At 55.7% G+C, this 22,088-nt stretch overlaps 1 protein-coding gene across 4 annotated transcripts in view; it reads left to right on the forward strand.

Annotated features, from left to right (window-relative positions):
* The first annotated feature begins 7,260 nt into the window (after positions 1-7,260).
* Positions 7,261-22,088, forward strand: part of ITGB4 (integrin subunit beta 4) — a 30,946-nt gene continuing 16,118 nt past the window's right edge. Inside the window, exons 1-18 of one of the 4 annotated variants that reach the window (XM_033438501.2) lie at positions 7,261-7,666; positions 11,112-11,200; positions 12,216-12,298; positions 12,540-12,641; positions 12,793-12,997; positions 13,685-13,781; positions 13,967-14,138; positions 15,521-15,784; positions 16,105-16,194; positions 16,481-16,603; positions 17,018-17,182; positions 17,358-17,434; positions 18,149-18,351; positions 20,287-20,390; positions 20,511-20,609; positions 20,784-20,913; positions 21,655-21,777; positions 21,867-21,973. In XM_033438501.2, coding sequence (XP_033294392.1) covers positions 11,122-11,200; positions 12,216-12,298; positions 12,540-12,641; positions 12,793-12,997; positions 13,685-13,781; positions 13,967-14,138; positions 15,521-15,784; positions 16,105-16,194; positions 16,481-16,603; positions 17,018-17,182; positions 17,358-17,434; positions 18,149-18,351; positions 20,287-20,390; positions 20,511-20,609; positions 20,784-20,913; positions 21,655-21,777; positions 21,867-21,973 — 2,223 coding nt within the window. In that variant the 5' untranslated portion in view covers positions 7,261-7,666; positions 11,112-11,121. The remainder of the gene's footprint in view (positions 7,667-11,111; positions 11,201-12,215; positions 12,299-12,539; positions 12,642-12,792; positions 12,998-13,684; positions 13,782-13,966; positions 14,139-15,520; positions 15,785-16,104; positions 16,195-16,480; positions 16,604-17,017; positions 17,183-17,357; positions 17,435-18,148; positions 18,352-20,286; positions 20,391-20,510; positions 20,610-20,783; positions 20,914-21,654; positions 21,778-21,866; positions 21,974-22,088) is intronic. The other 3 variants (XM_033438502.2, XM_012535147.3, XM_033438503.2) reach the window with 3 other exon arrangements.

Below are 22,088 nucleotides of genomic sequence, written 5' to 3' on the forward strand. Positions count from 1 at the left end.
CCCACATGCCACAATTACTGAAGCCCGCGTGCCTAGAGCCCGTGCTCCGTAACAAGAAAAGCCACCGCAATGAAAAGCCCGTGCACCACAACGAAGAGTAGCCCCCGCTCACCGCAACTAGAGAAAAACCCATGCGCAGCAATGGGGACCCAATGCAGCCAAAAATAAATATATTTTTTTAAAAAAAAGATGATGAACTCACGATTCAAAAATAAGAAAAAAGTCCCAGCTATGTCCTTTGAAAGGACCCAGAAGCAATGGCCCCCAGTAGGAATGAGCACATGTAGCACCCAAATCTTGATATCTAATACCATTCCCCACTAAAAGGAGCCAGGGCTCCTTGGAGAGAAATGGCCGATCTAGAAATCTAAGTGGAACTGGGCCAGTTTGTCCCAGAAAGCAGGGAGGACTGCAAGGAGTGTTTCAAAGGTCAAAGGAGCAGGTTTGAAGAGATCTCCCACTGGCCAATTATTGTGAAAAAGGAAAAACTCCCTTGCTTCTGCTACTCACAACATCATAAAACGCTTCTGACACCAGATGTATGGGTTTTCCACAACCAAGCAGTTCTGACACCAGCTGCCTGGAGTTAGCCCAGACCCCACAGGTCTGTCCCACAAGACTGCTCCCTACTCAGAGGCCAACTGCCTGTCTGGGCCTCCCCTACTCCTGACCAACTGGTTATAAATTGGAGGTTCCCATGACTCCTCCTTGGGCTCAATAATTTGCTAGAATGGCTCCCAGAACTCAGGAAAACCGTTTACTTACTAGATTACTGGTTCATTACAGCAGGATACAACTCAGGGTCAGCCAGAAGGAAGAGATGCATAGGGAACAGGATGGGGTAAGGGGTGTGGAGCTTCCGTGCTCTCTCTGGGCACACTACCCTCCCAGCACTCCATGTATTACCAATCTGGAAGCAATCTGAACCCACTTTGATTAGGATTTTTATGGAGGCTTCATTACTAGGCATGATTCATTAAATCGTTGGCCATTGGCGATGAAACGCCATCTCTAGCCCATCCCCCTTCTCTGGAGGTCGGTGGAGGTTGGGGTGAGAGTGGGGCGGTGTTGAGGCTGAAAGTTTCAACTCTCTAATCACGTGGTTGGTTCCCCTGACAACCAGTGCCCCCCAACCTTAGTGGCTTTCCAAAAGTCACCTCATTAACATAAACTCTGGTGTGGTTGAAAGGGGCTTGTTATGAATAAAAAAGACTCTCCTTTCACCTTTATTGCTCCGGAGCTGTTCGAAAAAACCATGGACGAAGACCAAATAGGTATTACTTACTATATCGCAACATCACAATTGTAAACTATTGAATAAATGAAAATCCATGCATGCATCGTATTTGAAAAAAGAAAGGAAAAAATGTATTTGCCACCATTTGAGTTGAATATATCAACTCTACTCTGAAATTCATAGTTAAAAGAATTAAGCCTTGCACACTGTTGATGGGATTATAAAATTATGCAATTGCTATGGAAAACAGCATGGTGGTCCTCAAAAAATTAAAAATAGGACTACCGTGTGATCCACCACTTCTGGGTTTATGTCCGATAAAACTGAAAGCAGGGTCTGGAAGGTATGGTGCACACCCATGTTCATAGCAGCATTATTTACAATAACCAAGAGACAGAAGCTACCCAATGTCCACCAACAGATGAGTGGATAAACAAAATGTGGTCTATACATACGATGAAATATTATTCAGCCTTAAAAAGGAAGGAAATCCTGCCACATGCTACAACACAGACGAACCTTGTGGGCATTATGCTAAGTGAAATAAGCCAAACACAAAAAGACATAGTATATGATTCCACTCACATGAGACACCTAGAGTAGCCAAAATCACTGAGACAGAAAATAGAATGATAATTAATCAGGGGCTGGGGGGAGGGGGAAATGGGGAGCTATTTAATGCGTATAGAGTTTCAGTGTGCAAGATGAAAAAGTTCTGGAAATCTGTTGCCCAACAATGTGTACATATTTAACACTATTGAACTATATACACTTAAAACAGATTAAGGGAATTCCCTGGTGGTCCAGTGGTTAGGACTCCGCGCTTTCACTGTGGTGGCCTGAATTCCATCCCTGGTCAGGGAACAAAGATCCCGCAAGCCAAAACATTTAAAAAAAAGAAAGAAAGAAAACTAATTAAGATGGTAATATTTATGTAATGGTGGGTTTTTTTGTTTTATTTTGGGGTTTTTGGCTGTGCTGCTCGGTATGCGGGATCTTAGTTCCCCGACCAGAGGCTGAACCCGTGTACCCTGTGGTGGAAGCACAGAGTCTTAACCACTGGACTGCCAGGGAAGTCCATATGTTATGTTTTTCGCACAAGGTAAAAACATTTCTGGGGGTTGCTTTTTTTTTTTAAGTTTATTCATTTTTGGCTGTGTTGGGTCTTCATTGCTGCACGCAGGCTTTCTCTAATTGCAGTGAATGGGGGCTACTCTTCGTTGCGGTGCGTGGGCTTCTCATTGTGGTGGCTTCTCTTGTTGCGGAGCATTGGCTCTAGGTGTGTGGGCTTCAGTAGTTGTGGCACACGGGCTCAATAGTTGTGGCTGGCGGGCTCTAGAGCACAGGCTCAGTAGTTGTGGAGCACGGGCTTAGTAGCTCCGCGGCATGTGGGATCTTCCAGGACCAGGGCTCAAATCTGTGTCCCCTGCACTGGCAGGCGGATTCTTAACCACTGCGCCACCAGGGAAGAAGTCCCTTGGGGTTGCTTTGTAGCAATCATTGTAATTTTTTAAAGTTGTATAACTCAAAAAGAAAAGAAGCATTTACCCTTTGTGTATGTGTATTTTGTAGGCACATAATTCATTCCCAGTTGATGAAGGAAACCTCTTTTTTTTTTTGCGGTACGCGGCCCTCTCACTGCTGTGGCCTCTCCCGCTGTGGAGCACAGGCTCCGGACGCGCAGGCTCAGCGGCCATGGCTCACGGAACCAGCCGCTCCGCGGCATGTGGGATCTTCCCGGACCGGGGCACGAACCCGCGTCCCCTGCATCGGCAGGCGGACTCTCAACCACTGCGCCACCAGGGAAGCCCTGTTTTTTTTTTTAATTAGAAGGATACCTTCTATTAAACGTAGAAATGGAATATCACTACTCTTCAACCCCCAAAGAATAATTGATTCAAGCAAGGATCAACAATGGATGCTAAAACCCATTCAGTTGAAAGTTTGTTGGGAAACGGGCAGGGTGACAAAACATCATTACCCCCTCTTAATTACTTTTTTTTTTTTTTTTTTTTTCCGGTACGCGGGCCTCTCACTGTTGTGGCCTCTCCCGTTGCGGAGCACAGGCTCCGGACGCGCAGGCTCAGCGGCCATGGCTTACGGGCCCAGCCGCTCCGTGGCATGTGGGATCTTCCTGGACTGGGGCACGAACCCATGTCCCCTGCATCGGCAGGCAGACTCTCAACCACTGCACCACCAGGGAAGCCCTCTTAATTACCTCTTAATCATAAAGTGAAAATGTATTTTTACAGTGGAGAGAGATGGTGGTCACTTCCTCAATCATCACTAATAGGGGGCAGCTGACATCACACGCCACCCAATGAAACACAGCACCACCTCTGACCATCCTTGCCAAAAAAGTTTAAACTGAATCTAATCAGGCTTTTAGACTTAACTTCCAGTTTACAGGAGGCTAAAAAATCAAGTCCAGGGCTTCCCTGGTGGCGCAGTGGTTGAGAGTCCGCCTGCCGATGCAGGGGACGCGGGTTCGTGCCCTGGTCCGGGAAGATCCCACATGCTGCAGAGCAATTAAGCCCGTGCGCCACAGCTACTGAGCTTGTGCTCTAGAGCCTGTGAGCCACAACTAGTGAAGCCCGCGTACCTAGAGCCCGTGCTCCACAACAAAAGAAGCCACCACAATGAGAAGCCCACGCACCGCAATGAAGAGTAGCGCCCGCTCGCCGCAACTAGAGAAAGCCCACGCGCAGCAATGAAGACTCAACGCAGCCAAAAAAATAAATTAATTAATTTTAAAAAATAAAAAAAAAGGTCAATTTTTTTTGGGGGGGTCGGGGAAAGACTGTTTTAGGAGTAAGAAAGATAAAACAATCAGATGTACTGGGGGTTGATACAAGGTCTCTAGACAGCTCACCAAACTGTTCTGGTCACACATCCACTGTCTATTTATCATTTAAGTTGTTGATTTATAGAAATGGGTACCACTCTGCCAATAAGTGACGTACATTGTCAAGCAAATATAGTGGATCACGTGGCATATCCCCGGAGAATATGCAGCCTGCTTTGGAGGTCCATGGTTTAAACTGAGTTCCGTGAAGCAAGCAGGTGGTGTGTATCATTCCTCTGGGGATCTCCAGCACCTGGCATAAGAGCTCATTAAATGCTTGTTAAATGAATAAATGATTGAACTAATGAGGGAGCAAGTCTGGCCTGCCAGAGGCCACAGGATGAGACAGGCAGGTAGGAGGTGCAGTCTGAGGTTCTTGGGCTTCTCCATCCTGTTCCAGGAACCTCAGCTATTTGGCAAAGCCTGCAGAAGGAAACTCCACTACGTACCGGGCTCCCTCTGGCCCTAAGGCTGCAGAATGAGACAATGGGGTTTTTTGGTTTTTTTGGTTTTTTTTGTTTTTGTTTGTTTGTTTTTTTGGTTTTGTTTTGTTTTGTTTTGTTTTATTTTTTTATAAAATTAATATGTAGTACAATGCTCCTTAACCCTTTGGGGGCCAGTACCCATGTGGGAATTCAGTGTAAGGGAAGGACCCTCTGGCCAGCAAATCCACATTCCAGGGTCAGACACACCTCAAGTTTTGCACATGACCTCAAATGGTTCATGGACCCCCAAGGCCCACACACAGCTTCCAGGTAACGAAACTCCAGACTCAAAGAAACCTGAAGCAACTCACAGCTTGGACTTCCCCGGTTGTGCAGTGGTTAAGAATCCACCTGCCGGGGCTTCCCTGGTGGCGCAGTGGTTGGGAGTCCGCCTGCTCATGCAGGGGACACGGGTTCGAGCCCTGGTCCGGGAAGATCCCACATGCCGTGGAGCAACTGGGCCCGTGCGCCACAACTACTGAGCCTGCGCGTCTGGAGCCTGTGCTCCGCAATAAGAGAGGCCGCGACAGTGAGAGGCCCGCGCACCGTGATGAAGAGTGGCCCCCGCTTGCCGCAACTAGAGAAAGCCCTCGCACAGAAACGAAGACCCAGCACAGCAAAAATAAATAAATTAATAAACTCCTACCCCCAACATCTTAAAAAAAAAAAGAATCCGCCTGCCAATGCAGGGGACACAGGTTTGATCCCTGGTCCGGGAAGATCCCGCATGCCGCGGAGCAAGTAAGCCCGTGCGCCACAACTACTGAGCCTGTGCTCTAGAGCCCGTGAGCCACAACTACTGAAGTCCGTGTGCCACAACTACGGAAGACCGCGTGCCTAGAGCCCGTGCTCTGCAACAAGAGAAGCCACTGCAATGGGAAGCCCACACACCGCAGCAAAGAGTAGCCCCTGCTCGCCGCAACTAGAGAAAGCCCACATGTAGCAACGAAGGCCCAACGCAGCCAAAAATAAATAAATTGATTAATTTTTTTAAAGAAAGAAAGAAACTCACGGCTTCTATTCTATGGGCCTCCCAGGGGTGCATGTCTCATCTCAGCAGATACCAGACTTCAGCCGCCCTAGTCATTTTTTTTTTAATTAAAAAAAATTTTTTTTAACTTTTCATTTTTTGGCCACACCACATGGGCACGTGGGATTTTAGTTCCCTGACCAGGGATCGAACCCCCAGCATTTGAAGCTTGGAGTCTTAATTACTGGACCGCCAGGGAAGTCTCCCTAGTCATTTTTAAAAGGGTCTGGAATGAGGAGAGGAAGGGGCTGCTGAGCCCAGTGGGGTCTGTGGCATTGCTGCCTCTGGGCCAGGGTCTCCTTCTCTAGGAGGCTGTGTCAGCCGCCCCCCAACAGTGGGGTGCATATCCCCTACCCCAACCTTCTAATGGGTGGTGTCACAGGCTGCTCTCTGAGCCCGTATTTTCCAGCCTGCTGGAGTAACTCAGGTCCACAGGTCACAACCTGGGTACCCCAACCAAACTGGGGCTCCTGCCACAGAGCTCCCGAATCCAGGAGGCAGCCTCTCCGAGCTCCTGACCCGTGCAGAGCAGATCTCAGATGACTGGGCAAGGTGGCCGAGTAGTGTCTGTGGCTCGCCCAGTTGCAGTGAGCACTTGGTGTCCACAGCTCGTCCACATCCAGTCCCAGCTGCTCCCATGGTCACTCAGAGTTGGTGGTGTATGCGTCTGTTTACAGATGAGAATGCTGAGGCTCAGGGAGGCGATGTGGCAATCCCATTTGGGTCAACCACACGTTTATTGAGCAGCTGCTATGTGCTAGGCACTGAGGTAGGTGCTGGGGATCAAAAGATGTGCTAGACTATGTCTGTCCTTGGGGTTCACAGTCCAACGGGGAAGAGACCCCTAAACAGATCATTTCAAATCAATGTGGCAAATTACATGAAAAAAAAACATGCCCCAGGGGTACGCATAACATAATCCAGCGCGCTAGGAGGTCAAGGAGGCTCCCTGGAGCATGCGACATCAGCACAATGCCTTCAAGGATAAGGAGGATAAACCAGGCTGGGCTGGGGGTGGGAGGATCCCAAGCAAAGGGACCAGCCCGGTGCAAAACAGCCCCAGGTTGCAAAAAGCATGCTGGCTTGAAGCTGCTTGGTGGCTGGTGGGGGGCTGCCAGCAATCGGGTTTTGTCCAGCATTGTTGGCAGGTGGGGCCAGAGAAATACACCCAGTTGGGGTCAGGGAGCAACTTGAGAGGGTCCAGCTCGAACACACTTAACCAGCAGCACTTGAAAGAGGATTGGAGGGGTCAGATTTGTGAACCAGCTTGTCAAGAACAGCTGTAACGATTCGAGTGCCTACTCCACGTCAGGTGGGTGCTGCCTCTTGATGGGTATTACTGACACTTTAAGAAGGTTCAATTAGCTTGCCTGAAGACACTCAGGGAACCAGTCCTTGCTCAGATCTCCCTCTGGGCACACGTGCGTGCGTTGGAGAGTGGGGAGAGGCCGAGAAGACCCGGTGAATGGCTGACCTGGCTTGGGGCAGCCCCGGGGCCCATCCTTCGCGCTGGCGCAGGGAGGAGCGAAGCGGTGCGCGCGCTCGATCGCCGCCGGGCTGTGTGTCTGCGGCTCTAACTAGATGGCTCCCAAGGGCAGTGGGAATGGTTCACAGTCTGGAGGAGAGAGGGCGGCAGTCCGAGAAGGAGGCTAAGAGGCCACCCCCAGCCCGGGGCAGCCCAGCACCCGAGTCTGCAGCCTAGGGTGGGGAGGGGAGGTGCCCGGCTCCCGGGGCCGGAGAGAAGCGGGTGGCTCCTCCCCGCCCCCGCCGCGGTGGCTCGGGGCGCGGGGCCGGGCTGCGCGGGAGCCGCAGCCTTTTCCGGGGGGCGGTCCGGAGGCGCTAGCGCACGGCTCCTGCCCCGACAGGTGCGCGCCGCGCGCAGGAATGCGGTCTGCCTGACTCATCAGCTCCTCCTTCCTACCTGCCGCCCAGCCCATAAAGCGGTCCCCTTCCCGCCGCCACCCGCCCTCCCTGCAGTCCGTCCTCTGGACAGTCCCGGCTCGCCCGCGCGCCGCCTCCGGAGCCGCCGAGCGGAGCCCAGCGCGGGGAGGGCGCGAGTCAGCCCCAAGGTAGGTCCATCCTCGGACCGCGGCAGGCGGTCGGGGCACTGGCGCGGGGCGGGAAGGCAGTCCCTCCGCACACCGCACGCCCCTCCAGTGCCTCGGGCCGCCGGGGCTGGGCGCTCATTCAGGGACCTCCGAGGGGAGAAGAAGGAAGTGAGCGCGCACCCCAACTGGGCAGACCCGCGGGGAGCTGATTGGTGGGCCGGGTGGCTTTTGTTTCCCCGGCTCTTTCCTTCCTGAAGGCTGGCCGCCCGGCCCTTGGGTGGATATGAGGGAGAAGTGGGCAGGGGCCAGGCAGTGGCTGGCAGGCTTACCGGGCTGGGCCCCTCTGGGGTTCAAAAAGAAGCAGCCACCTAGAGGCAGAGGCCCTCCCGGCTTGGCTGTGCGGTGCCACAGTCCGTCTGGGGTCTGGGGAGTCCCTGACTCTCCTCTTCTCTTGGCCCTCCTCCCAAAGTCAGCTCAGGACACCCTTCCTCCAGGAAGCTCTCCTGACCTCATCCAACACCCCTGGAGGCTGTGCCCACCACTGTAAACTCCTCCAGAGCCAGCCCCCTTTCCCACCCCTTTAGCCCCGAGTGGGCCTCTGGTTGTAGGCGGGGGGCCTCTAGATGGCTCCCAAAGGGCAGCGGCAGGGCTCCTGCTTCTCCCACATGGTCTTGCCACACCCTGAGCCCAAGTGTGGGCATGGTTGTTGCTGCCTCGGAAGGAGCTGGAAGTGGAGACTGAGGGGCTCCATCCTGGGGGCTGAGTGGGGAGAGGAGAGCCGGAAGGACAGCAGGGAAGGAGTACCTATCTCCTTGGCCTTGATTTCTGTGGGCAATAGAGCAGCAGAAGGGCCAGGAAAGCAGGAAGGGAGAGAACCACGGAGGGCAGGTGCAGACATGCAACAGGGGTCCCGTGGGTGGGAGGGAGGGCGGGTATGCGGAGAGCGCTGAGCCTACGTTCACGTGGGTCACGGTGTGTGTCCAAGAATATGCATGTCCCTGTGCCTGCAAGGCCTGAGTGTGCCACGATGTGATAACACTGGGTGGCAATCACATACTTCCGGGACCCGGGTGGTACATAAAAAGACCCTCGCAGCCTGGGGACCCAGAGTAGCCTGGAGAGAACGTTTCCCGAGGGCTCTGCCCAGCCCGCCACGGCCAGCCACCTCTTCCAATAAGCCCACAATCCTAACTTTTATGTGAAACCTTATTATTTTTAACACCCACAACTACTTTTAAAACTTTTTAGGGATTTTCCTTGGTGGTCCACTGGTTAGGAATCCACGCTTTCACTGCCGGGGCCCGGGTTCAGTCGCTGGTCGGGGAACTAAGATCCCACAAGCTGTGCAGGGAGGCCAAAAAAAAAAAACAAAAACAAACTTTTTAAACACAAGTTGAGTCAAACACAACACTCCTGAGTGCATAACTAGTCCCCAGCTGCCACTTTAGAGCCTCTGAGTATAAAGTGAAGGCTAAGTGGGGGGTGTGCGCTGCCCGGGTCTCACCCGGGATATGGGGACAATGCAACCATCCCCACTGGTTCCTGTACAGATTAAGTGGCAATTATGTACATGAAGTGCTGGGCACTTGCCCACTGTGTGCGCAGCCTGGGGGCACAGAAGGGTGAGTAAAAGCTGGGCTGGGCCCTCCAGTGTCTGTACCTGTGTATGTAATGGTGCCCCTGGGAAGCCTGGGTAAGGCAGCCTATATTGTGTAGTGTGTGGGTGTGGTGCCTATGCCCCAAGGCTGCAGGAAAGTCATTTCCTCCAAGAAGCACCCCCTTGGCTGGCTCAGAGCTCCCTTACCCCAGGCCCCTCTTAGAGGGTGGCTCCTTCCCAGCAGGCTCTGCCTGCGATGTGTTGGAGCTGCTAGTGCCTCCTGGGAGCCACCTGCCTTGGAGCGACGGAGGCAATGCCTTCCTGCAACGCCCCCCCGCCCCCGGCTCTCCCCAGCCATTTGGGGGCCTCAGTCTCCCAGAGCCTGGGGCTGCCCCTGCCCCACAAGCCAAGGACTGAGCAAAGATCCAAGGAGGGAGGGCCAGTAGGCATGGCATAGTCTTGGGCTGCTGGGTGACTTGCTCTAGAGAAAGAGGAGGGGGTCCTAACGTCAACTCTGCCGGCCTGGTGGCTATGGCCAGCCCCTTCTCTTCAGCAGGCTACCCATCTTATTTATTTGCTTGCTTTTTTTTTTTTTTTTTGCGGTACGCAGGCCTCTCACTGTTGTGGCCTCTCCCGTTGCGGAGCTCAGGCTCCGGACGCGCAGGCTCAGCGGCCATGGCTCACGGGCCCAGCCGCTCCGCGGCATGTGGGATCCTCCCGGACCAGGGCACGAACCCGTGTCCCCTGCATCGGCAGGCAGACTCTCAACCACTGAGCCACCAGGGAAGCCCCTAAATTTTTACTGCAGTATAGTTGCTTTATAATGTTGTATTAGTTTCTTGCTGTACATACCCATCTTTTTTTTTCTTTTTTTAAATATTTATTTAGTTGCACCCGGTCTTAGTTGCCACACGTGGGCTCCTTAGTTGAGGCATGCATGTGGAATCTAGTTCCCTGACCAGAGATCGAACCCGGGCCCCCTGCCTTGGGAACGCAGAGTCTTATCCACTGTGCCACCAGGCAAGTCCCCATACCCATCTTTTAAAAGGCCTCAGGGACGCCGGTGCCTGCCCCGAAGGTCACTAATGAGTTGAGATGGTTTAATGGTGAACCAAAGGCAGATGGGTCTCCTGGGGTGGCTGGCAATGCGTGTGTGTGTGAGTGGGCAGGAGGGGCTTGTAATCTAGCTCCAGGCTAATTTTTGAAAGGGTGATCTGCTCAGGGGCCCCCAAAACTCAACTCTGAGGCAGACAGAGGTGGGGAGTGGGGGGGACCCCTCCTCTGATGGGACAGACAGCCATTGCAGAACTTAGCTGAGTGCAACAAGTCTCCTCCTTCCTTTCTCAGGCCCCAGATATTGGGAGGGGCCCCCTTCTTCCCGGCTACACCCTCTCACCAAGAGGCAAGTGGGCCAGGACAGAGAGGGGACAGGAAGGCGGAGCCAGGATCCTCTAGGGTGGCCCTGTCCCTGCCAAGCCTGACCCAGGCCACTGGGGTCTGAAAGGCAAAGGCGGAATAAGCCCTGTTCTGCCCTCGGGGAGATCAGCACAAGAGACCTGGCATTGGGACAGGCTCAGAGCCCAGAGTCCTCAGTGGTGAGAGGGTGGGGGCCTCCCTGGGCAGGGCATAGGCTGCAGGGCATCTGGCCACTCCAGAGACGACAAGGAAGGGGGCAGTGGAAAAGAGGAGTCAGGGGACCTGGGCCCTGCCACTTGCAGGCAGGTGGCCTTGGGACATCACTAAAGTTCTGTAGAGCCTCAGTTTCTACATCTGTGCAATGGGAATGATGGAGCTTAGACAGGGACCCAGTGAGCTGACACATGGACCAGAGCTGTCAGGCATGGTATGTCGATTGTTGCTGTTATACAGGAGGAAGAGGATGGCAGGGCCGCATCCCAGCTGGTGGACCAGGCTGTTGCTGGCAGCCCTGCTGAGCGCCAGCCTCCCCGGGGACATGGGTGAGTCGGACACACCCCTGCAACACCCCTCTCTGTGGTGGGGGCTCAACTTCCAAGGCACTGCCCTTAAGTGAGGGAGGGGGCTCTCACGGAGTGTCTTACCCAGACGCTCACTCAGCCATTCAACAAACAACCACCACCCACCTTGAAGGCTGGGGAGCCGTGAGCCTGAGCCGTATGGCCCAAGAACACCCAGGGGAGGAAGGAGACTTGGTCTAGAGGAGGGAGAAGACGTCCACTCAGAGAATGGAGGCGCTCGCAGGATGTACGGAGGCTTGGAAAGCTGAGTCGAAAAGTTTTAGAGGCATTTGGAGGAGAGAAAGGGGATCCTCACCTGCTCTGGGAGTGTCTGCAGTCGGCAAAGGGCTGGAGCCGCTCCTACTGTTGAAATTTCGCCTGTCAGTGGAGGTCATGCTGATAGCTTGAAATAGACCATGGTGGGAACATTTACACCCTGGAAATTGGCAAAGGCTGCAAGTCAGGGCTTCCCCGCCCTCACCGGAGCCCTTGCTAAACATTGACAGTGCACTGTTGCCTGGAGCCCAGGAGACCACCCACTAGTGCACATAATAGGTCCTTACTGTGATTTTAACTGAACAAAACCAAAGGGAATCCCAACCTTTGGAGAAACTGGAGTTTTACCTCATTTATTTACTAACAACTCACTGTGTGCGGGGCTTGGGCTAGGCACTGGGGACACAGTGATAAACAAGACAGAATCCCTTTTACCCTGGAGGAGCAGGTGAGGGGGGTGGCTAGGGTGTCCCCACCAGCGCCTCGGTCTCGGCCCCCACCATCCTTGCCTCCAGACTTGAGTGGAGAGTCCAGGTTTGAGACCTGGCTCCGCGGGTTTCTAGCTGTGCGACCTGGGACTGACCACGTACCTGCTGGCCTCCATTTGCCCCTCTGTAAATCGGGAGAGAATCCCCACCTCTTTCAAATGAGGTTGCACAAGGGAAGGGCTAGGCAGTGGGTGAGGCGCATCTCAGTGGGCACGCCCATCTCTGCTCCCCAGCGAACCGCTGCAAGAAGGCCCAGGTGAAGAGCTGCACGGAGTGCATCCGCGTGGACAGGGACTGCGCCTACTGCACGGACGAGGTGTGATGCCGCTGGGGCCTAGCCTGGGCTACCTTCCCAACCTGCGTGCCCCACCCTGCTACACCCCACGCCTGGGCTCTGGCCCACACTTGCCCCGCCCTCAGTCCAGCCTCAGGCCAGGCGGTCGTGGGAGAACAGGCAAGGGTCAGGAAGATCGGGGTGGTGGGGTACAGGATAGATCCAGGTATAGGACAGCCAGGGGAAGGGCACTGCCCTCCTGACTCCATCTCCTTCCGGCCAGATGTTCAAGGAACGGCGCTGCAATACCCAGGCAGAGCTGCTGGCTGCGGGCTGCCGGCAGGAGAGCGTGGTGGTCATGGAGAGCAGCTTCGAGATCACAGAGGTGCCCAGAGTGGGGGTCGGGGGGGCTGGGCCCTCCAAGCTCAAGGCTGGCTGTTTGTGGGAGGCTATCGTGTCCCCTGGCTGAGCTGAGAGGCATCTCCATCAGATCTGGAGAGACCCTCCAGCCAGGTGTCCCCCTCCCCTGGACACAGGAAACGCAGATCGACACCACCCTGCACCGTAGCCAGGTGTCCCCCCAGGGGCTGCGGGTGCGGCTGCGGCCGGGAGAGGAGCGGCACTTTGAGCTGCAGGTGTTTGAGCCCCTGGAGAGCCCCATGGACCTGTATATCCTCATGGACTTCTCCAACTCCATGTCTGACGATCTGGACAACCTCAAGAAGATGGGGCAGGATCTGGGTACGGCGCGGAAGACAGCAGGGCAGGGCATGGAGAGAGTGGCCTCCCCAAGCTGGCTGGACACCTGCTCAGGAGGCCAGGGCTCAGGCTAGCTGCACCCATTCCTCAAGGAAGGACAGGACTTCTGAGCACCCCAAGAACTCCTTTCCCCCATTCTCAGAGGCGGGTCCTGTGCAGACCCCAATAACCACTCGGGAGTGCAGAGAAGGCCCCAGCCGGGTGGGAACCAGAGCCCTCGGGTCCTTTTTGTTTTTTTGGATGTGCTGCGCCTCATGGCTTGCGGGATCTTAGTTCCCCGACCAGGGATTGAACCCGCACCCCCTGCAGTGGAAGCTCAGAGTCCTAACTACTGGACTGCCAAGGAAGTCCCTCCTCTGGTGCTGACACGGAGGGCACCAGCTGCCATGAGGCTGAGGTTAATTCCCAGCTCTGCAGACGGCTGGTCCAGCTCCCCGGCCGCACCCTCCAACTAGCTGCATGCACAACTCTGGGTCCCCTGAGTCCCATTTCCCTCATCCGTAAATAAGGACAAGGGCTGTCCTGTGCGTGAGCTGACGCCCAACATGCAAAGTGCTGACAATAAGTTGTTCTTCCTCTTCCTCCTTCCCAAGCCAGCCCCCGGCCCCTGTGTTGATGTGGGGTTCTTGGGGCTCAGCTGCCCCCTCTTTTTTTGTTGTTGATGCCTAGCCCAGGTCCTGAGGCAGCTCACCAGCGACTACACGATTGGATTTGGCAAGTTCGTGGACAAAGTTAGCGTCCCTCAGACAGACATGAGGCCCGAGAAGTGAGTGACCGAGGGGGCAGGGGTCCTGGCCAGGTGGCCCACGCCCCCTCCACCCAAGCACTTCGAAGTCTTCAGGTTGAAATGAGCCACGGGGGCGGTCCCTAGAGAGGGTGGGCAGGGGGTTGGGGGCATCTTCTCCCCTGACTTTCTCCCTCCCTGACTCTCTCCTTCCCACCTCCGCCCAGGCTGAAGGAGCCCTGGCCCAACAGTGACGCCCCCTTCTCCTTCAAAAACGTCATCAGCCTGACGGAAGACGTGGAGGAGTTCCGGAACAAGCTAAAGGAAGAGCGGATCTCAGGCAACCTGGACGCCCCCGAAGGAGGTTTCGATGCCATCCTGCAGACGGCCGTGTGCACCGTGAGTGCCGGGGCAGGTCCTGCCGGCCTAGACCCGGCTGTGCTTTTCAACAAGGGCATGAGCTGCCCACTGGCCTGCCCTGGTACCAGGCTGGGGCCCCCATCCCCTAAGACAAGCTCAGACCCACTGGGGGACCCTCAATTCCAATCCAAGTTTAGAGGTATCAGGGCCTGAGCAGTCACAGCCTGGTTTTGTGTTGGCCAGTGAGGCGGACATGAGTCTTGGGATTCTGGAATCTTCAGTGCCCTGAGGCCAGCCTCCCACCCAACCTCCCTGTTAATACCCGTCGCCAGCTGTGCTGGAAGAGGGCGCCTCTTTTTATGTGCACATCAGTTTTTTCATTTAAAGAATAATGTATCCACAGACAGAAAAGAAAATTCCCTGGCAGTCCAGCGGTTAAGGATTCAGCACTTTCACTGCCGGGGGCCCAGGTTCCATCCCTGGTCGGGGAACTAAGGTCTCTCAAGCCACATGGCGTGGCCAAAAAATAAAACAAAATTAAAAAATAAGAAATAAAAATGAAAATAATGTATCCATATTACAGACAATTTGGAAAACAAAGAACAGAAATTGCCCATGATTTCACCACCATCAGACAGCCAGCCACTGATACCCCACCAGCATATTTTGTTCCCTTTTCCTTATTTTATATAGTTGGAATCAGTGTACGTATAGTTGTGAAACTTGGTATTTTTTTTCACCTAATGCTATCATAAACATTTTCTCTTGTAATACGTGGTTTTCAAAATCATCCCATGTATTTCTTTTTTTTTTTTTTTTTTTTTTTTGCGTCATGCGGGCCTCTCACTGCTGTGGCCTCTCCCGTTGCGGAGCACAGGCTCCGGACGCGCAGGCTCAGCGGCCATGGCTCACGGGCCCAGCCGCTCCGCGGCATGTGGGATCCTCCCGGACCGGGGCACGAACCCGTGTCCCCTGCATCGGCAGGCGGACTCCCAACCACTGCGCCACCAGGGAAGCCCCGATCCCATGTACTTCTCAAACAAATTGTCACATGCTGCTTGCTGTACCTATTTTAACTCTTCCGTTGAATGCTGCGTGGTGTACATTTTTCTGTGCAATTGAGATATTCTCGCAGAGTGGTTAAGACCTTGTGGGGACAGCTGCATGAACCTGGTTCACATCTTGCGTGGCGCCCACTGTGGGCACAGCCCCTGCTTCTGTTTCTCTCTTCCCATCGCTGGTTTCTGTTTATTCCCGTCGTCACTCATGTGCTGTCTGTCACGTGCGTCATTCGTGGGGGCGTCAGGCTGTTAATCCTGTGTCCTCGCTGAGCCCCGTGTTGGGACGTGCTTTCGCTGTCACTGCACGACGCTGTGACGAGTGTCCCCTGCTCCACGGGCACCCCTCCTCGCTCTCCCCAGAGGCACATCGGCTGGCGCCCCGACAGCACCCACTTGCTGGTATTCTCTACCGAGTCGGCCTTCCACTACGAGGCGGATGGCGCCAACGTGCTGGCTGGCATCATGAGGCGCAACGACGAGGAGTGCCACCTGGACACCACGGGCACCTACACCCAGTACGGGACACAGGATTACCCGTCCGTGCCCACCTTGGTGCGCCTGCTCGACCGGCACAACATCATCCCCATCTTCGCAGTCACCAACTACTCGTATGGTTACTACGAGGTGCGGGGGCCGGGGCCTCACGGGGCAGGATGGGGGCGGGCGGGAGGGTCCGTGGAACTTCTCAGACACCCCCATCTGCCTTCCTCCCTTCCTTCCCGAAACTTGGGATGGGCCCTGGTGGGAAGAGGAGTCCACGTGCCCATTCCCCAGCCCCGCTCCCAAGCAGGTGGGGGCTGAGAGCACAGGCTCTGGAACGCACAGCAGGCGCCAGGCCTTAGCTTCCCCATCTGCCAGGTGAGCGAACCCCGGAGGTGTTGTCTGGATTCAAAGAGATGACCCTTGTGGGAGGCTGAGCCCCGGCCTGGCGTTTTCTCCTGCAGAAGCTGTCCTCGTATTTTCCCGTCTCTTCGCTGGGGGTGCTGCAGGAGGACTCTTCCAACATCGTGGATCTGCTGCAGGACGCCTTCAACGTGAGGGCTCTGGAGTCTGAGCCTTTCTGGGGAGGGGCTGGAGAGAAGGCTGAATGGCAGAGGACTGGGAAATAGGACAGGAGGGAGGAAGGGTCTTCTGCAGTCCTTGAGGCGCGCCCCCTGGGCCTGGCCCCAGGTTCCTGCAGGCTCTTCTCCCTTGACCCCCACCCCCACCCCCTCCAGCACCCCAGGCCTCCGTGTAGGTGGGAGTGCAGCACAGACAGGCCAGGCCAGGGTGGGTGAGCCCGGGGTACCCCCAGGCCATCGATCGCCTGCTCTCTTTTAGCGCATCCGCTCCAACCTGGACATCCGGGCCCTGGAAAGCCCCCGAGGCCTGCGGACAGAGGTCACCTCCAGGATGTTCCAGAAGACGAACACTGGGTCCTTTCTCATCCGGCGGGGGGAAGTGGTACGCCTCCATGGGGGTCCCGGGGCAGAGGAGGACGGGCACAGCGGCCTGCGGGGCGGGGTCTACCCGAACAAAGGTCCAGAGCATGGCCTCCGGAGTCAGATCTGGGTTTGAAGCCCTCTGGATCAGCCCCTTGGCGTGTCCTCATCTGTATAGTGGAGACCAATCAGCTTGGAGCTCAGGGTTGCTAAGATGAGTGAATGGGCCAAAAGCAACCCTGGTTACTGTTGGTGCCATTGTTACCGTGGCTGTGCCTGGAGGGAGCAAGTTCGCAGCCCTGAGGAAGGGCGGGCAGGGAGCTGGGTGTCCGGGGCCAGACACATCCCTGGAGCTTGAGGGCCTAGAGACTTCAGGCACGACTGCCCCCTGGTGGTCTGTCCAGGCCTGCCTTGCCTGACAGTGGGGTCCCTGCAGGGCACATACCAAGTGCAGCTGCGGGCTATCGAGCACTTGGACGGGACTCACGTGTGCCAGTTGCCAGAAGCGGACCGGAAGGGCAACATCCATCTGAAGCCCTCCTTCTCCAATGGCCTCAAGATGGACGTGGACGTCGTCTGTGACGTGTGCTCCTGTGAGCTGGTATGACGCGGCCCCGTCAGGTTGCGGAGGGAGGGAGAGCCTAAGCCGACCACCCCAGGGCCCTGAGTAACACAGCGGAGCATCCTGTGGCCACAACTCCCTTTCGGGGTTCCCTGAGGGGCAGCGTCCAGCGTCCCTCGCCGCCCCCAGCCACCCCACCATGATTTCATTCCAGCAAAAACAGGAGCGGTCACCTCGCTGCAGCTTCAACGGGGACTTCATGTGCGGACACTGTGTGTGCAATGAGGGCTGGTGAGTGTGGGAGGGTGAAGCCAGCACCCAGGATGCCAGCAGCTCCCAGAGAAGGGGCTGGGCACACCAAGTAGGCTGCTGAGGGTGGGTTGGCAGCTGGGCACAGAAAGGGCTAGGAAAGGGGTATGTCTAGTTGGCAGGCGGAATCGGTTCAAAGCACTTTGAAATTCATGGATATGGGAATTCCCTGGTAGTCCAGTGGTTAGGACTCAGCAGTCTCACTGCCGGGGTTCCGGGTTCGATCCCTGGTCAGGGAACTAAGATCCCGCAAGCTGCCTGGCATGGCCAAAAAATGAAAAGAAATATATGGCTATATAGGATTACCGCTGGAAATACGTGTAAGAATCAGGGCAGTGGTGGCCATTAGGGTGTTGTGGGTCGGACGCAGGAGGGAGACGTACTTGACCCTCCATCCCTCTTGGGCCTTTAGTATCTGAGCCATGGGCACCTGTTACCTGAGCAGAAGGGAGTCATAAGAGAATGTTAGCAAGAGCAAGGGCTTTTCAAGCTTTAAGACATTGAATAGGTTTGTCATGACTTGAGGAAAGGACAGGAGGAGGGTCTCAGGGGACTGAGGTTTGAGTCTCAGCCCCTGCTGCCTACGTAACTCAGACCCACAGGGGCCCACTTAGAGCCTCAGTTTCCTCATCTGTAAAATGGGATGGTGAAATCTTTCCTGCTGTGCCGTGCAGAAGTGACTGGCTTCTCCCGCAGGAGCGGCAAGACCTGTAACTGCTCCACTGGCTCCCTGAGCGACCTGGCGCCCTGCCAGCGGGAAGGTGAGGACAAGCTGTGCTCAGGGCAGGGCGAGTGCCAGTGCGGCCACTGCGTGTGCTATGGTGACGGCCGCTATGAGGGTCAATTCTGTGAATACGACAACTTCCAGTGCCCCCGTGCCTCCGGGTTCCTCTGCAACGGTGAGCTACTGGCCCAGGTGGGGTGAAGCCGAGAGGGTGGCCTGGGTGTCCAGCCCCTGCCCGCCGCCTCTGGCTCTGCCATCAGAACCCATGTTGGGAGAGCCTCGCTGGGAGTCGGGACCCCCATGTTCAGGCCCAGCCCTCCTCCAGATTCCCTGAGTGCCTCTCCTAAGTCCAGCCCCAACCTGGACCTCTCTCCTCCTCCACAAACTTGATGCCCAAGGCCCCTGCCAGCATGAAATCCCCATTGTGGAATGTCCCCCTGAGGTCCTCCGGCCCGTGCCCACCGCCTTCTCCACTCTCCCATCCCACTAGAGTGGGTACCACCCAGCTCAACCTCAGTGATCGGTGGTATAGGGCATGGTGATCTTTCCTCTCTCGGAAGCTGCTACATCTCTAGCAGACAGGGCCTGGAGTAATACATCCTCTGTAGCCCCACAGGGCCTAACACAGTGTGGGCCCAGGCCATGGGTACATAGCCTGGCCAGGGCTTCCGGGGCTGGGCAGGGGTCACAGAACCCACAGGGGCCATATGGAAGTACTGAATGGGTAAATGGAGGAGAATGAATGAAAATCCACTCACCAAATACTTATTAAGCCCCAACTGTATACTTGCCACGGGGTGGGTCAAGACCCTGCTTTTCTATCCTTTCCTCCGTTCTTGCTTTTGTCTGCCATTTCTTCTCTTCACCTGCCCACCCCAGGGTGTGCTCAGAGGAATGAAGGGAGAACCCAGGACGTCTGGAGAAAGGCAGACATTTGGCACAGGCCAAGCTGAGACAGGAGGGGACGGAGATGCAGCCAGGAAGGAGGCAGGGCCAGACTGCGAGGGGCTTGGGTTCCAGTCCAGGATGGGTCCAGTTTTAGTGTAGTCCAAACTTTTTCTTAAAAGGCTATACATTAAATATTTTCAGCTTTGTAAGCTATATGGTCTCTGTCACAACTACCCAGCTCTGCCTGTTGTAGCAGGAAGCAGCTTTAGGCAATACATAGGCAAATGAGTGTGGCTCTGTTCCAATAACACTTTTGCAAAAGCAGGTGGTGAGCTGGATTTGGCCCACAGGCTGTAGTTAATCAACCCCTATTCTAGTAAGGATATTGGACTTCATCCTTTGGGCAAAAGGGAGTCACTGGTGTGTTTCTTTTGTGTGTGTGTGTGTTTTTTTAATACATTTATTTATTTTTTATTTATTTTTGGCTGCATTGGGACTTCATTGCTGCGCGCAAGCTTTCTCTAGTTGCGGTGAGCGGGGGCTACTCTTCATTGCGGTGCGTGGGCTTCTTATTGCAGTGGCTTCTCTTGTTGTGGAGCATGGGCTCTAGGCACGTGGGGTTCAGTAGTTGTGGCACACAGGCTTAGTTGCTCTGCAGCATGTGGGATCTTCCAGGACCAGGGCTCGAACCCGTGTCCCCTGCATTGGCAGGCGGATTCTTAACCACTGCGCCACCTGGGAAGTCCTCACTGGTGCTTTTAATTTCATTTTCTAACTCTTTATATGTTAACCTTGTATCCAGCCACCTTGCTAAACTCACTTACGAAATCTAATAACTTATTTATAGATTCTTCTTGCTATTTTGTGGCATGTTTCTGATACTTGCAAATGATGACAGTTTTTCATCTCTTAACTTTCCAAAACTTATGTTTTATTTCTTTTTCTTACCTTGTTGCATTGGCCAGGACTCATTAGAGGTTCTTAAACAGGGGAGACACAGGATTAGGTTTGTGTTTTGGGGTGATCTCCCCAGCTGCAGAGTGGAAGGTAGAAGGGCACAATAGAGCAGGAGAAATGGAGAGAAGGGAGTTCCAAGAAAGCGACGAAGAGATGGCTCTGCCCCTGGCTGGAGACATCCTAGCTCCCAAGGCAGCTCCAGCCAGTGGGCAGCCTGGACTGCAGGTGCAAGTGTGCCTCTCCTCTCCCCTCCCCTTCTCTGCAGACCGAGGACGCTGCTCCATGGGCCAGTGTGTGTGTGAGCCTGGCTGGACAGGCTTGAGCTGTGACTGTCCTCTCAGCAATGCCACCTGCATCGACAGCAACGGGGTAGGCCTGGGCATGAGGCAGACAGTGGGGGGCGGTAGAGGGGGCCCCAATCAAGACCACCCTTCCTCTCAGGCAGGGGTGGGGGCACAGCTGGCTCACTGGCGCCTCCTCTTGACTCAGGGTATCTGTAATGGGCGTGGCTACTGCGAGTGTGGCCGCTGCCACTGCAACCAACAGTCGCTCTACACAGACACCATCTGCGAAATCAACTACTCAGCGGTGAGGCCAGATTCACTGGGTATGGGCATGGGGACCCCAGGCACGGGGCAAGACGGACAAGAGGGGCTGAGCCTGGTGCCAGAGGAGCTGCCCGAGGGTGTGACGTGGTGGGAGCGGGCCTGGCAGGGACCGCCGCCCAACACAGTGCCTGTCTGACCCTCTTCGCCCACCCAGATCCACCTGGGCCTCTGTGAGGACCTGCGCTCCTGTGTGCAGTGCCAGGCGTGGGGCACCGGTGAAAAGAAGGGGCACATGTGTAAGGAGTGCAGCTTCAAGGTCAAGATGGTGGATGAGCTTAAGAAAGGTATGGGGCAGGGAGAGAGGACTAGGCAGGGGGGCTTCCGATGGGGTAGGTGGTGTCTCTCATCTGGGCAGGGCTGTGGAGCTGGGTAGGGGGCTCATAATCCAAACTGAGGACATGCAGTCCAGAAAGAGGGGTTCCAGACCTGGGAGTGGTCACAGAACCCAGACAGGTCACACAGACCCAGGTAGGGGCCACACAGTCTGGCAGGGGCACCCAGACCTGGGGAGATGGCTTCTGGCTTGGGCAGGGGGCAAAGAGCTGGGTAGGGCCATGAACACGGCAAAGTCCCATAATTGGGCCGTGGGGGCTCACAGCCTCCTTTCCTCTAGGTCAGAGAAGTGTTCTAGAAGGGACTTCCCTGGCGGGCCAGTGGTTAAGACTCCGCACTCCCGCTGCAGGGGGCGTGGGTTCGATCCCTGGTCGGGGAACTATGATCCCACATGTGGCCAAAAAAAAAAGAAAAGAAAAAAGAAAAACGTTGTAGAAGCCCAGCTCCTGAGCGATGCCCAGGACGGGCACAGATTTGCAGCCTTTGACGCTCCTGGAGGGCAGCCCCCGCCTTGCCCCATCTGTATGCACAGTTTGCCGGGAACTTGCGTTCTTCCCCAGGGAGGTGCCTCCCACCCTGTGATGGGCGGGCTGGGCCCCAGAGTAGGGCCGTGGTGAGGAGCGGCCACCCCACCAGGCCCTAAGGTGCTCCGGGGTGGGGTTGGGTGCCCTGCCGACCGTCTGTGGGTGCAGCGGAGGAGGTGGTGGAGTACTGCTCCTTCCGGGACGAGGATGACGACTGTACGTACAGTTACACCGTGGAGGGTGATGGCGGCCCCGGGCCCAACAGCACCGTCCTGGTGCAGAGGAGGAAGGGTGAGCTGGAGGGCCGGCCGGGGGCGTGTGGGTGGCCTGTCGGGCCCCGGTGGGGGAAATGGCACCGACTTCCTCTCCTTCCTCCCTAGACTGCCCCCCCGGCACCTTCTGGTGGCTCGTTCCCCTGCTCGTGTTCCTCCTGTTGCTCCCGGCACTGCTGCTCCTGCTCTGCTGGAAGTACTGTGCCTGCTGCAAGGTGGGGGCTCCCCCAGGGTCTCCCCCCGCCACCAGGGTCCCTGTAGGTGGCAGAGGCCAAGCGAACCCACATGTTCTGCCCAGCCCTGGTGCCCTCCCCACGCCAGCCTCTCACC

This window comes from Orcinus orca, chromosome 19 (genome assembly GCF_937001465.1).
Source record: "Orcinus orca chromosome 19, mOrcOrc1.1, whole genome shotgun sequence".
Classification (NCBI taxonomy): Eukaryota; Metazoa; Chordata; class Mammalia; order Artiodactyla; family Delphinidae; genus Orcinus; species Orcinus orca.